This window comes from Pelobates fuscus, chromosome 12 (assembly GCF_036172605.1).
Source record: "Pelobates fuscus isolate aPelFus1 chromosome 12, aPelFus1.pri, whole genome shotgun sequence".
Lineage (NCBI taxonomy): Eukaryota > Metazoa > Chordata > Amphibia > Anura > Pelobatidae > Pelobates > Pelobates fuscus.
The window spans coordinates 130,029,035-130,045,667 of NC_086328.1; the positions used below are offsets into that span (position 1 = coordinate 130,029,035).

General features: G+C 39.7%; 1 protein-coding gene across 1 annotated transcript in view; it reads right to left on the minus strand.

Annotated features, from left to right (window-relative positions):
- The window catches only part of ELP4 (elongator acetyltransferase complex subunit 4), a 228,612-nt gene that overhangs the window by 62,644 nt on the left and 149,335 nt on the right, over positions 1–16,633 (minus strand). The window contains exons 8-9 of the mRNA XM_063438894.1: positions 12,707–12,815; positions 3,558–3,664 (exon numbers count right to left, since the gene is read on the minus strand). Coding sequence (XP_063294964.1) covers positions 3,558–3,664; positions 12,707–12,815 — 216 coding nt within the window. The remainder of the gene's footprint in view (positions 1–3,557; positions 3,665–12,706; positions 12,816–16,633) is intronic.

Sequence of the window (16,633 nt, forward strand, 5' to 3'; positions counted from 1 at the left end):
TGAATGTATTGTGCTCGAAAGAGCTATTTTATATGTGTATTGAAAAATTTGAATGAAAAAAAATAAAAATACAACTTCGTAACAAACTATCCCAAATATACTACTATAATCACATTGTTTGAGGGCAAAGAGTATATTTTCCCAAATATTTTAACGTAGTAAATTCCCTTAAAAAAAAGAAAAGTGAAAGCATGTATTAGCTAGAATACACAGGCTCGAGTAGTCAAGCTGGGTCTTGGAGCAGTACGGCAAAAAGGATGAACTGCTATCATATCATTTAGCTGGGAAATCTCGAAATACTTCAAATACTTGGAGAAGTTACCTAATCAGGAAAGTTTTAGTATGTGTCTAGTCATGTAGCCATCTTTTAGTCAATCATCAGAAAATCAAAGGCAAATTGGCATGACTCAACCCAAACTTTAATACCGCATGATTGTGTCGTGTAAGCTTGTTTTGTGCGAGGGCTGCTGTGGTTTTAGCAGAGAGATTAACGACCGGACCTAAGCCGGCCTACAAACCTTACCCTGCTGATGCCTCAAGCTCTTTGAAGTCTGACCACCATACCTGGCATAACAACAGTGGGAACTAGACTAGTGTCACATCTAATCAACTTGCCTGCCTCAGCACTGCTAGCTATGGGGTGTACTAATTGGCCCAATTGCGGATTATATATATTTTTTCTTGCTACGGATTCAAGACAATAATTTAGCCAAACGATGGTTTTTATCTTCTTCTAATTAAGATTCCAAAGTGAGAAGAAATAGGATTAGACACACGAACTTCAAATTATTTCTTCTTTTAGAGACGTTATTCCCATTTGGAGCAGTGATAAATGTGAACTGATATAATAGGCATTATATAATGTATAGCGTTATAAATTATAAATAAAATCACAATATAATATTATATATGTAATGTTTTAAAAATATGTAACCGTAACTGTAAAAATACTTAAAACCACTGATTTCGCACAGGGCGAAGTCTACCTAGAATGTTGCAAAAATAATAAAGGATGCATAGGCTGATCTTAAAAGGGACACTGGAGCACTATAACCACTTAATCTCACTGAATTGGTCCCGGTGCATGGAATCTTCTGGTGCTGCATTCAGTGTTAAACCATTTAGAACTTACTTTGTTGGGCATTGTGATGAGCAACACTGAGAAGCTATGTTTTTCATCATCTCCTTTAGAAAGCCGGAAAAAGTGTAGAAGAGAACGGAAAACAAATTCCGGAAACTTGTACCAGTGAATTAGTAGTGATCACTTATTTTAACGATATGTGCATTTATTACTTTATATATAATTGTGTCACATGTCACTGTCCACACTAAGTTCAGAAGACAAAGAAAGGACAAATGGCCCTAGAAAAGCACAATATTCTCACTAGTTAAAATTCTACACTTATCAATACTCAACCATATTTGCTGGAAAAAAAGCATTAAGGGATGATAATAAAGATATAGACACACTTTATCCTCCTTTGTCATTCTTTGGTGTATTAAACAGGTGTTGAAATAGAAGCTTTAATATTTACACATGGGAATATTTTGTTACATCTTTGTCATATGTAACATATTTACTGCCCCATGTTCAGGTTAATATTGCTATTAACGGAAAAATATACAAAAAGTAGATTCAGATGTGTAAACCTAAACACAGTAGCCAGTGAGGGTTGCTCAAGCCTCAAGCCAGTTTGTCTGACTGGTCAGTCTAAGAGTTTCTATGAGAAAAAAAAACCCATTACTTTTTAGAACCTTAAATTTCAATACATCATGAATTGCCCTGAATATTTTTGAGAAGTGTTGGCGAACTGAGCTTGTGGGTGAGGTTAATGAACTGAATATGTGCTGGGACAGAGGTAGTGGTTGGTGTGTTGGAGAAAGGAGGTACGAATAATTGTGGAAAAGAAATAGATTGTTGTTTTAGGATGAACAAAAATGGCTGGAGGCAGGTAATGTATCTGTCATGAGAAATCATCATTATCCTACAGAAATAAGCAGCACCAATTTAATTGTGACAAATGTTCTGAGCAGCCTGCCCATTAAGGAAAAATCAGAACCTTTTAGAATTTTTAAGAAGGAATTTAGGTTTTTACATTCATAAAAATACGTACACAAGATGTTTTTGCAATATTCTAAGCAGGACATGTTACAGTAGTCAGTAGGCAACACACATACAGTAATCTCAGACCATGAGAATACAAGAATTGTCTCTCCTTGCATTGAATCCCAAATTAAGTTGCAGATTTAGGTTTGTCCTGTTGCACAACAGAAAACAAACCACTGTACATTGTTTCTTAAATCGCTCTCTACACTTTGGTCTTGACAGCAGTAAATAGGTTCTAGAAAAGAAAAGGCAACTCGTTGATACAATTGGCCTTAAGTAGCTTCTTAAAGGAGTGTCTTGTTTAAAAGAAAACCTTTGGCACACATGCTGAGCTGACCTGCTTGAAGGCCTAACCGCCTGATTAACTATTAACTACTCCCAATAAGATTAGATAATTAAACACATTGGTGAGCATTAGTTGGGAAGGAGGGCGTCCTAATTTGTCACTGGATAGGTCCTTTGCGTGTGATTTATAAGGCAGTTCTGCTTGCTAATGTTTAGTTAAAAAGTGAAAGACAACACTTAAGTTTCCCTAGAAAGTGACCAGCTGAACAGGGCACAGGGTCAGAAAAGGGCTAAAGTGGTCACTTAAGGGTGAAGGCCCAGAGACCAAAGCCGTGCCAAGTTACATTGGCCATCATTTGATGATGAACTAAAATATGTTAATTTATTGGTGGCAATTCTCTCTTTTTTATGGTTTCAAGCCGTTAAGACAAGTGGTCTTCTTAAAAGCTTTTCATTTGAAAAGGGATTAAGGAAAGTGGTTTGTGGGGTTATTGTAAGGGCTTTGTTTAGAAAATAAGCCTCACTGTACCTATCGCCTGCTCAAATGAGAAGCCAAGGTTCTCTCAGAAGGGTAATTGGGCAAACCCATTTTATTTTTGAGGCAAACATACACTGAAAAAAAAGATAGATGAAAATAAATAAAAATATTGTTTAAAAGAGGGAATTCATACATTAAAAGTGTTTTAATAAAACTGGATCACAGTATAGCATACAGCTCTTATGTTGTTAAAAATGTATTTCCAACACAACCAAAAAAAGAATTTATCCTCGCTGGTGGTTCCCCATCTCTTTTTGCACTCATGTACCCATTTAGAAATAATTGCTAGTAACATTATTCTCAAAATAGTCCATGCTAAAGTGATCTCATCTCGCTAATTTATAGCAACTAATTACTGTATCAGATGTACCGTTTAACTGAATTAGGTCCTCGGCCAGGCCCGGCCTCAAATCCCATTTTAAGATGCTATTACGTGATTCAGAATTTTCTGTATCATAGTACACAAAGTTATTCAACTTGTTTGATTTATTATTATGAACGTTTAAAGATGCGACACCTCAATTGAACGGATGCAGTTTGCGAAGAAGAGAGCGTAAAGTGGGTCTTCATTTTGAAAAAGTTTATTTACTTAGCGTTTGGAAGGGGTTAAAAAATTCTGCTTCTTACCTCAATAGCGAAAAGTTTCCTCTTTAATTTAAATGCCAGGTCTTTTGTATCGGATGCGTCAGAGATTAAACTGTTGAGCCGAGGAATCTTGTGGACATGAAGCAAACCTTTGGAAAAAAAATTGCAAGAAATCAATAAAAGGAGGTCCGAAATTTAGAAAAATGCTCCCCTCAACATGCATAAATTAGAGTCTTAAAAGGCAATCTCAGTATATTTGCACACATTTACCCTCCTTCCTTATTTAGACTGGAGATTGCTACTTGAGACCACTCAAGCAAGCCGGGGTGATTATGCTCAAGTAATGAAGCAGAATAAGATACAGGGTTCCTTGTGCAAAGGAAACTAATTGCACTTGGGTACAGATGTACAGATGTAAAGAGGAATCTTAATACTTGTCAAAGCTACAGACGGTTTGCGTGCCATTTCTTGTTGTATTTGCAGTAAGCAAATACGGCTATCGCCTTGCATGCTGCCCACGGCTCTGTGGGGTGATCTTTATGTTATTAACTGCACCAGTAAGCAGCCAACATAACATGGTTTATGGGTTACAGATAATCAGTGACATCCTATTTAAAAGGATTTAGAAAAAAAAAAAAAATATTTACACATTGGTGTTATATAGTATAATGGATGCTGCTTGACATATATTAATATTATTTTTTTTTAAATAAATAAATAAAAAATAAAAAAAAGTTGTTGAGTACAACACTGAGTAAGCCCGGTTGTTTTGCCTTTCTGTTTGAAGACAAGGTGTGTTTAATGTTCTGCTTGTGTTTGCAGGGTTCTAAATGCCATAGGTACAACAATGCCAGCCCGAAAGTCTGTCAGCTGAAATTAATGCTGATCTCTTTTGACAAGGACGCTGGATGTTTTTTTTTTGTGCTGCCTAAAATCATTTCTTGACAACCCAGGGGTAATTTTCCATGGCTGATCACTATGAAATCGCTACGGCCATTCTGGAGTACAGTTTGCTTTTCATAAAACAAAATGAAAACAGAAATTTATCAAATTTATAAAAAAAACAAAACAAAAACAAAAAACACAAAAACACAGACACCAGTAAGGTTTGATTTTTATAAAAAAGTTAAGCTTTCTTAATTCAATATCTTCAGATTTAAAAACATAACATTATATATTTTTATTTAAAAAAAAAAATCTTATTTAAAAATAAACAGAATGTAGGGGGGGGGGGGATAAAAAAATACACACACAATTTCTTTTTTTTTTTTTTACATTTCGTTAGGCCTCTACAATTAAAGACGGTAAAAGTAATGCTGAGAACAATCTATATTACATACCGGTATATGCTTATTTTATTCTCCGTAGGATAATATAGCAGATAAAGTTCTCTACTCCGATTTTGCAGCAGAATTATAAAATGATTACCTCCAGCAACAGAATTATAAAAAGGTCTGCCCTTAGAGAACCTGGGACACTAGGAAGGGGACTAAAGATCAGTCTTTAATGAGATTTTAGGAGCATTGTGCAGGGTTTGGAGCTGCCTAGGCCACATATGCTGGGGGTGCAACTAGCCCCTCGACACAAACGTGCAAATATCTCAGTATGTTTCAGGCTGAAATACTTAATATACAGACTCCTACCACCATAACCACTTCTAAACGCACAAGTAGCCATGGACGTTGGAGTAACCATTTAAGGAAAGTACCACTTCAGTTGCCAAGATGAGTAACTCACAATCCATCAGTGACAAGAAGCCCACAGGTGGGCAAACTGCAGACATCATAGACAGCGGAGAACAAAATGGAGGGGCCCTGGCAGGGGCGGGCTGGGATGGGGGGCAAATGCCCCCCAGGCCGTCCTAAATCATTTTAAAACCGGCCGATCCTAATGCCGATCCTCTGCTGCAGCCACCTGAGCGCTCTCTAAAGAGCCTCAGGCGGCTGCAGCACTGCTTCTCTCCTCACCTCCCCTTCCCTGTAGCGTGGCCAAGCTCTTCTCCGGTCCGCAGTACCCGGCCGGACTGATAGGAAAGTGCACACTCAGTGTGCGCTTCCTGTCAGTCCAGCCGGGTACAGGAAACAGAAACTCAGCGCGGTACAGGAGTTTCTATTTGCTGTACCCGGCCGGACTGACAGGAAGTGCACACTGAGTTAGTCCAGCCGGGTACCGCGGACCGGAGAGGAGCTCGGCCACGCTACAGGGAAGGGGAGGTGAGGGGGGAGTAAGAAGAACGGGGGGGGGGGGGGGGGAGTAAGAAGAACAGGGGAGAGGGGGGAGTAAGAAGAACAGGGGAGAGTAAGAAGAAAGGGGAGGGGGAGAGTAAGAAGAACAGGGAAGGGGGGAGTAAGAAGAACAGGGGAGGGAGGGGGGAGTAAGAAGAACAGGGGGGGTAAGAAGAACAGGGGAGGGGGAGTAAGAAGAACAGGGGAGGGAGGGGGAGTAAGAAGAACAGGGGGGGTAAGAAGAACAGGGGAGGGAGGGGGAGTAAGAAGAACAGGGGGGGTAAGAAGAACAGGGGGGGGGTAAGAAGAACAGGGGAGGGGGAGTAAGAAGAACAGGGGAGGGGGAGTAAGAAGAACAGGGGGGAGTAAGAAGAACAGGGGAGGAGTAAGAAGAATGGGGGGTAAGAAGAACACAGGGAGGAGGGGGGAAGTAAGAAGAACACAGGGAGGAGGGGGGAAGTAAGAAGAACACAGGGAGGAGGGGGGAAGTAAGAAGAACACAGGGAGGAGGGGGGACGTAAGAAGAACACAGGGAGGAGGGGGGATAGTAAGGGTGAGGAGAAGGGGAGATCAAGAGAACAGGGGGGGACTGAGAAAAACACAGGGAGGGTGGGTGGCGAGGAGAACACAGGGAGGATGGGTGGTGAGGAGAACACAGGGAGGGTGGGTGGTGAGGAGAACACAGGGGGGGAGGTGAGGAGAACACAGGGAGGGGGGTTGAGGAGGTGAGGAGAACACAGGGAGGGGGGAGGTGAGGAGAACACAGGGAGGGGGGAGGTGAGGAGAACACAGGGAGGGGGAGGTGAGAAGAACACAGGGAGGGGGAGGTAAGGAGAACTCAGGGAGGGGAAGGTGAGGAGGACACAGGGAGGAGGGGGATAAGAAGAACACGGGGGTGAGGAAAAGGGGAGATGAGAAGATCACAGGGAGGGGGTGAGTGAGAAGAACACAGGGGGGTGAGTGAGGAGAACATATGGAGGGGGGGAGTGAGAAGAACACAGGGAGGGTGGGTGAGGAGAACACATGGAGGGGGGGTGGGTGAGGAGAACACATGGAGGGGGGGTGGGTGAGTGAGGAGAACACAGGGAGGGTGGAGGGGGGGATGAGAAGAGCACAGGGAGGGTGGGTGAGAGGAGAGACCACTAAGGGGCAGAGGAGAGCTCTAAGGGACAGAAGGGAGAGCTCTATAGGAGTTACTGATTAGCATAACATCAATATCCGTTATAAAACCAGGAAAAGGTGGGCATGGATGGTGAACTGATTTGGTGGTGCAGTGGGCCACTTGACTGGTTTTTCCCCCCCAGGCCTAAGGCTGCCAGTCCTCCCCTGGGCCCTGGTATTGAAGTCAGTGCAAGAATAATAAATGTAAATTAAGGCAAAGGACAATGGAGGAGATTAATCATTAAAATGCAAAGGGCAACTGAAAGAAATAAAAAAAAATGACAGTGCCGCTTTAAGAAGAATTGGCTGCATTTGTTTTCCCTACCACTGCTGTGTGAGATGTGTCAGACTGTTTTGACTATTATTTGCTTACCCTTGTAAGATCTAATAAAACTTCATACAGAAAAAGAGAATTGCCTGTGAAGACCATAATGATTTGCTTTGATAATTTCAAACAAAATGGAGCCCCACTTCTCTTAAAGTGACGACACTCCTGCCTTGTGATTGGGGAGGAGGGGTGCTCTACACAACATTTACAGATCCAATACAGATATTTCTAGATTGTAAGCTCTTCTGAGCAGGATGCTCATCAACCTATTGTTCCTGTAAAATTTAGCTTTGTTAAATTTCCCCCTTTATAATATTGTAAAGCACTGCTGAATGCCGTTCAGTATGGTTGTCACTGCGGTATATGTTGGCGCTGTAAAAATGACGATAATATCCCGATTAATTGTTCTGAATTATTTCTGTTGGATACCTAACATGACATTAGTTTACGTATTGTGTAGAACAGGAATATTTTACATAGTATTTGTCTTGTATGGTCATTGTATATTTTACACACTATCTGTCTGAATCCTGCAAGGCATATAAAAACTGGCAGCTTAATCTGGGTCTGGAGCTGAATTCTAAAAGGAATCTAACTCATGCTTGGGCAGCGATGGGACTTTACTATTTGGGACAATGTCATCTCCCTTAGTAGCAAAGATTTTCAATTCACTGTGCTAAGTATTCACTTGGACTACATGCTAACCATCCGAACATGCTTACATTCAGTTTAAAAAAATTAAATAAAAATCCTTTTAGAAATAAAACCATTAACATATTAATGCTGAAGACTTCCCATGCATTTACATGCGATTGAAATCGCGGGAAAGATATCAACATAATATATGTACATATATGTTATTATAGCCTGTATATCCAGTTACTGCAATATAAAGAATGCTTAAATGTGAATCTGGTCCAATCTACAGAGAATCACTTCTTACCAGGGCCGACTCAGATTGCAAACATTTTTACATGTGTCTGATACTTCAGTTTTCATTTTCTGCATTTTTTAGCTATTGAGTAGGAGCATATACACTTTGTAATAGTGGTTCTTAAGGAGGACAAAGATGCCACGAGTTGCTTACTCCTATCGTTCATGTCATACATACTGTAATGAACAATGATGATATGAAATTATTACAGGATGGGGGTCCGCCACTTAGCTCTGAAAGGGTGTCAGCAACCTGTGGCATATGTAGTGCATTTGCCCGGCACGCAAGGCTGCCAGACCATAACAGGTTGAGAAGATCTGGGGTTTTCCCCTGGACTCGGACTCTCAGGAGTCCTGGTGGGACCTCTTCAGATATCTGCTGGTGCCAGCACTAGGGTGATTGCAGCAGGTGGTGAGTGGCAGTCCATAATTTACTGATTGGAGCGCTGTCAGTTCATTTACTTCCACGCTTGGAAAGCATCCCACAGCCACCTTAGCCCCAACCCTTGACCAGTACCTGGCTAGCCCAGCCCGCACTGGAGTGCAGGGATGCCACACACAGCTACAGAAGAAACCAAATAATAAAGTCCACAAGCAGACCACCAAACAGAACCCCCACAAACACAACACAAACACATACACACAACTTTGCAAGCGGTACCCCAAGCAACAACACACACACACACACACACACACACACAACATATCACCCACATATACGATCCCACAAGAAACCCACACAGAGAGCATGATACACAGCCCATATACAAACGTAAAACACAAAATACCACAAAAGTGCTCATGTTCATACACAATATAACAGCACACACAAATGTAAAATACAACCCTACAAACCAGCTGCAGCACACATTCATAACATAAGCAGAATACAGCAACTGGCACGCCAAGGGACTTCAAGCTCTTGGTTTGGCACAGTGTTGCTAAAAGGTTGCCTACCCCTGCTCTAGACATACAATGATCACCAACACTATGGCCCCACCACACTCCAAGGACGATGTCACTGAAGTCCAAGAAGACATTTTGTAAAGAGGCTATACGACCTTGAAGATGACAGACAGTTTTATTTATACATTGGGCAATACAAATGATTAACAATTGTTCTAATTATCATATAATAACGATCCTTTACCAGCCAATGTAGGACCCTAGCTATCACAAGCCAGCAGCATTGACTCTCTGGTACCAACTGTTACCGACCCATCCTTTACACCATGTCACACAAAGCTTTGTTCTCAGGAGAAATTACAGTGCTTGCCAGGCTGTTGGCTCATCATTCCATGGGTATAGCTGGTGGCCACAGAAAGACTAAGCATATAGGATAATAAGTCTACTTATTAAATAGATGATACTCTATGTCGGATAGAACCTTGGCTAATATAATGTATAAACAAACCCATCAGATTAAATTGGGACCCTGTCATGTTGAAGAACTATACAATTCTTTTTAAATAACACAATTTCACTGCACAAGTAAAATTCCCATAGACGTCCGGGTGGATGGGGTGGGATTGAGGAGACAGGAGACTAATGCTCGCTAGAAAAAAAAAATGCAGAGCTGATTTGACTTTTTGCTTTTTTTCACCCTCCTATTCTCATTCAGAATCAGCTTTCATTTAGTTGCTTTCACACGTCAACCATACCAGGAATGCCAGACATGAATTTTGGCAAAGAACCAAGCTTCTGCAGTTTTCAGTACACACAGTATAAAGGAGTCGCTGGTAGACATATTGTATTTATGTTGGGAGGATGAAAGCTGTTCTGAGAAATGAGATGACAAATGAATACACTCTGTGAGAGTTCCCACATGTGGGCCTCGGAGATCCCCAGTACCAAGGTATCTCGGTTAGCTCTCAGAAGGCACGCATTACCTTTTATACTTTCTGTGCCATTCACTAAATGTCAATGTGTGTGTAACTCTATTACACAGTACAACGCTGGGGAACATGCTGGCAATTGATAAAGAATAAGAGAGGCTGGACTACAAAATAGTTTAATTGGATGGTGGAAGCCAATTTATACTACTGAATTAGCGTTATGTAGCAGAGTTAGGAAATAATGGCTTGAATGAGAACTGTGATATGTTTAATTAAAAAAATAAATAAATACAAAAAAAAGTAAATTCTGCATTGAAAGTATTTTTGAATGTACGACACAACTGTTAATATTTTTCATATATGGCTGTGTTCCATTCTTGTTTCATAATACTCTCCTATGATGTCACTGCCGCCCTGTGAAAATGGCACAGTGAGGGCATTTCATGCAAATTCATTCCCTTTTTCCATAATGCAATGTATCTGCCTCCTAGCGCATGTTTCACATAATTCTGCGTTTCTACTTGCATTTAACTTTGACTTGTTCATCGTGAAACCAACCTGCTTCAATTTGGGAGAGAATAAAGGCAACCCGGCGTCCCATGCCAGGCTGTTTGTCAATCAAGTAGGCTGGCCCACCAAGAGTCGACCATTCAGGGAGCACTCATTCTGTTTTCTACTGCCCTGAGCATATCACATGTACGTCTACCTCCAATGATACGCTTACGCTATGCTGGTGGGGGACAGTTCCCTGGTGTACCCAAAAGTGGTACACCAGGGAACAATGCCAGAGCAGGACCTTAAAATCAGGATGAGCCTGACGAAATTGGGACAGTTGAGAGGCGTGCTAGTGGGCTCAGGTGGGGATACCCGCAATTTAACACTCACTCCTCCCGTTCAGTCAATTAGATCACACAATAAAAGGCTTAAACGACAACTCTCCCCAATACTAATCAGTATGAATTAGGTGGTAAATCACTTTTTCTAAACCTATAAATAATTAAAACTAGCAGCGTTACTAAATGCCTTCCTTGGGTCTCTGAATGCAAAGCTTCCCAGTTCAAAACTATTGATTTCATGACAAGTTAGACTCGCTAGTCAGATGACTGGCAAACCTTCTCTCTGAATATGAATTCCCTAATGCCTGCCTATTGAGATATACATCGGTTTGACTCATGCCTCTGTAATGTGATTTGACAACATGCAAGGAAGTTCCATGTTCGTTTTTTGGTGCTTTAATGCACTTTACTCAGAAGAAGAACAGAACATTTCAAGAGATTAGTGGCAGGGAAATTTGTAAAGGATTTATTCCATTGGCAGTAGTCTCTACACAATTTAACAATGAACATTTGGGGGCAAGGAAAACTATTAACACACTGTCTGCTACATTTTACAAAACTAGATTTTTCCTAAAATTACAAGACGGAGCGATTTTACAGCCAAAAGACTTGTGAATAAGCCATTGCCTTTTAAAGTTTTGTGGAGAGCGGAGATTATTCATTTTTTTTTAACAATATAATAATTATGCAAAATGCACCATACCTTTGAATCAAGGCAATAAAATAATATATTGTAACTCAAATCTATATTGAATGCTTGATCCATAGGTTTTAGACTTGTGTGGTGTGGAAATATTTGGTTCGGTCGAATCATTTCGTCCAAAGGGGAAAAAAAATGAATTCAGTCCAACTGAATTTCATCAGTGCGGCGGTTTGGTTCGGACCAGATATCGTCCATGGAAACCATTGGGAAAACGATTCTGACAACCGTAAGGGTGCAAAAATGCGCTAGTCACTGCACTACCAAATATATACTTAATATTTATATATGGCTATTCTATATTTACGGAAGTTAATATTGGTCGAAATTTGGTTTACTGAATAGTATAGTATAGGATTCAGATTCAGTCAACATTCTGTTTTGTGTTTTTTGTTTTTTTTAAGTGTTTGCTTACTTTTGAGCATTTGACTGTAAATTTTAATCATTTGGTTTGGCTGAGTCCTACTTTTTTATTTTGAGGCTGTCCCTAGCCATCAATCATGTTATTTTGGGGTGCCATGGCCAGAAAACCGAACCACAAACAACCGGACCACCTCATGCATTGTCAGGTTTCCACTAATCTCAGCCATTCCCGGGACATACACGTCTGCCGAGATAAAGGCTCCCAAGACTTCGCACAGGTGATTTTTGCATTACCCGTTTATTATGGGGAATAATTACACAGTTAACATAGGTATCCATGCAGCACGAGATACAAAAAGACTGAAACAAGGAGCAGATCACATAGAATAAATAGTATGTATAATTTATAGCATGATCTGCCCGTTATTTTCTATCCAAAGGAATGTGTGACTGGCCCTATGTAGTCCTAAGATATACACTTGTCCTGCCTAAGATTAGTGGGAGGTTGCCATTAATTCAGTCCCTCTCCCAGTACAGCGTAGGACCATAGCCACACATCACAAACACACATTGCTGCATTGTTTCTGATTTACAATAAACTGTGTTGATTGTGTGATCGATTTAATTGCAGGCTACCAACAATAACTAAAGGGATGATATAAATATAGAGTGATGATACAGGCAGACTAGTATGACTAAAGAGACTGCACATCCCAGTTTAATACATTGATAATAAATAGGATGTCTACAAGAATCACTTCACTGGGTTTGACTGCAGACCATGTTCAGTTCTTTCCAAACAGGACTCACCATGATAGTCTTTGTATAGTGGATTGGTTTCTCTCTCTGAGCCGATAAATGATTCAAGGCCAACTACCGTATCGGACAAGCTTCTTACTCGCATCATAATTGCTTTATTCTGTAAAACACACAAACAGAATTCACATAATTAATGTTCGTGGAATACATTTGTCTCTGATCAATGAACAATACAATAGTGAGAAAGACATTTAAGCTACATAACTTTACTCAATGTGCAGCGTATATGCAGAGAGATTAGTGAGTTAGAATGCGGAGCGGTAGCATCATTTATTTACATTCTATTGACACCACTTGTGCTTCTGACTATGCACTAAAAGGTCTCTTTCAAGCCTGGTTATGTCCATCATAAACAGAAGATTGAGTTAATGATTGCCCCCTGCCCTCACTTTCATACTAGTACCATTGCAACTGCAATTCATTGGACAGTGTGATCTGTGACTACTAGGGTACATATCTGTCTTATTCTGCTTTCCTGCATTTCTCTGTGTCACTGTGAATGAGGGAGCAAGGTATAACATGAGAACATATTTTCTGGGCCTTTATCCACAGTATGGAGCAACTCCCGGCAACAGGGTAGGATAAAACAACACTGGCTGCTTTTAGAACACAAGGGGTCAGGGCAAAGGTGCTGCACTACAAATATGATTATAAAGCCAGCAGCACGCACCGAACCTGTAAATGTTAATAACTATGCCACTACCGATACATCATCTGCTTTTACACTCAACGGATCACAACTTTTCAATTAAACTTCCCTTTAATTACCCAAATCCATATTTAAAGAATACGAAAAGAAAAAACACAAAAAATACCCTATCAAACAAACTGTAGATTAATGTAGTTTTAAAAACAGGAACCCAATATAATAGCATTTTATTTTATATTTTTTTTACAAGTTATTAAAATGGAGAGAAGTGTGTATACAAAGGTTGGTGTATATATGCATCTCTCTGTTGCCAGTGTATACACGATATTAGGAGTAAAAGGATTACAATGATAGTGTTGTAGCCTCTGTTGATTAAGAAAAAGTGTTCACATGATGGGACTACTTAAACGTCTGGCAGGATTATAGTCATTGAATCCTGGATAGACTTTTTTGTGCACAGGGATCTGAAAAAGCCTAATAAAAATAACTTAGAGACTTGACAAGGCACTTAATATCATCTGCCAGTACCTTAATACCGTGCTTTCATGATGAAGATACGTGAATTTCACAGAGACGGAAGAGATCGAGTGGGTCGATATAAGCACAGGGCCAAAGCAAGATCAATAAAACTTTTGAAAGATTAAACTTAGCCCTTATATTTGTTAGACGAGGAGACCAAAGACACGGTCATAGATTTAAAGGTGCAGAACACCAATTTGTTACGGTATATGCTATTTATCATATTTGATTCTTCTCGTTTTAATTGTATATCCAAAGTAAAACAGATTAAAGACACTGCATCGTGTTTGCCCCAAAGAAATTCAGAAAAAGAAACAATATCTAGCGTCTATTAAATGGATTACAATTCTCGAAAATAATGGAATCGTGATGAGCTGCTTGCTGGGTGACGGTGATCGGAATTACAATGCAAAAACTACTATACACCGCATGGAAAAATAAAAACCATCACATTATTTTTTTTTCAAAATGATGTTTGTAAAGAATAACATACTAAAAAAAAGTCCACTTATGAGACAAGACCGTAAAATTCTACTAAGTATCATTGTTTTGCTTAAGAAAATTTTGATGATTCGATATACTAGATTAATAATAACAGTATGTTACAACGCAGTGATACAAACACCCAGAAAAGATTTTTGTTGATCACTCATTTCATTAAAATAGAAAGCACAGACAAGTCGTTTCTGGGAAAATTACTTTTTAGTAACTGATGTCTGCTTTGAAGCTCAAAATCAATTATTTACACGTCTCTTTAGCATTAATAATTTAAGGGTTTTTATTAATTGCATATAAAACTGCCTTCAAAACTTTCCACTTAATTTACAGAACGGACAACACAGCTGTACAAGCTATAAATATGTGGTGTAAATGGAAATATTCATTAGGGATAACACCATAATTAAATGAAAACTATATTACTGTATATGTAACATCTGTACTCCAGTCCACTGTGTATGGAATTAAATTATGTCTAATGACCTATCGGTAAATCCCTAGATGTTGCAAAACTACGAAGCCTCCCATGATGCTTTGCCCTTTGGCCACCCTTGGTCTAATGGGATAAAACACAGGTTGATCAAAATTAAAAGCATTTGCTTCCCATACAAACATTTAGTGTACAGGGCAAAATATGGTTATATGTCTTGCGATGAAAAGAATGGCTTCCACCTGCACGGTAAATGGATGTTTTTGTTGTATAGGTTTATGTTGTTACATCCTTAGTTCAAAGAAGCCAAGAGGTGATTCTAGATGTCTCTGACATTTGAAGTCAGTTGCTGATTCACAACATGAGTAGCAAATGTGTTGATGCTAGTAAAGAAGTACATCATAATGGTGAAATATTTTGAAGAATTGATCAGAGCGTTGGGTGTATCAACAGAACGTTGGGTGTATCAGAATAAGAGGTTGTTGGGTGTACGCGATCTGTCAATGAAGACGTGTCTTTTCTTCTCCAGTATTTTGTGGGAAAATGTGCTTCTTTTAGATTAGCACAATGAGGAAATCAAAGGTTAGAGCAAAGGGTCTTCAAACACTGTAAACAATTCAATAAGATAGTTATCGTGCCCGTAATGTCTCTATAAAATGATCACACCAGGTACTACAAAAGCATCATCACAATTAAGTTGTTATGGTGCCAGAAGTGGCAGTAACCTTCCTTTAATACAGTAAACAAACTGAACATGATTATAAAACGTATGATGCAGGCATAGCAATTGTCACGTGAAGGAATGTACAGGACAAGTTTACAAATTATTCTGATTTCATTCATTTTTACCTGGCGCTATTTTTGTTCCCCCCCCCTGGTAATTCGTACAATTCTCATTACCTCTAACCCATTCGCTGTGCCTAGGTGTGAAGTTTATGATGCCCCCTCATGTACTACTTCTGTTTAGTGACTATTTCAGTTTTTTACCAGGAGAAACCTATAAAACATCCAGCATACTTAACATCCGGTAGCCTTAATAAATATTTATTATTCTTTAGTACATTGTGTTTTCAACATGCTGGTGTAAGCTATTTGAAGGATTTTTTTCCCTTATAATTGGTTGCTTTAGATTAGCCATGTCACTAACTTTCTCGCCAACACAGTAGGCAATGATTAATTGTTTAAGTGGGTGCCACTGCCTTGTGAGATCAGTAAGTGTGGGAGTACACAGACAGTTTAAAATGCCTCCCGACGTTCCCGAGCTGATGGAGAATATCCCACCACTCTAGCATCTGTTCGATCCACTGACAAAGTTCGGAGAGGGTAACCAAGCCTTTAACATGCATACTAAAAAGAGTTACTGTAAAACCAAATGGTTAACGGTGTAGTGAGTTTCCCGTCACACATTTTGCCTTTAAACCGAAAGCAGCAAGGTCGGTTGTGCCATCATCTGCCTTGATCTTGGTAGGTGAGCTTACAATTTAAAGGGACAATATAAACACCAACATCAATTCACCTTAAAGTTTTTTCGGTGCATAGATGTCGCCTCTGCAGTCCAGCAGTTATAAAACCGTGCGTTTCATACGAATGGTACGCTTTTTATTGTGTTTTTTTTTTTTTTTTTACAGTTCCTGCATTCCTAGTGGCTGGAAATCTCGAATTAAAAACAGGGTGTTTTATCTGAAACAGATTCATGAATTTAATCTATTTCTACATAAACTGTAAGTAGGAAAAGTATGCCAATAGTGGCCAATTGGTATTCCCAATGCATCTTACAGAGAAGCACTGCCATGCATGCGCAGTCTGTCCTTAATGATTCCCT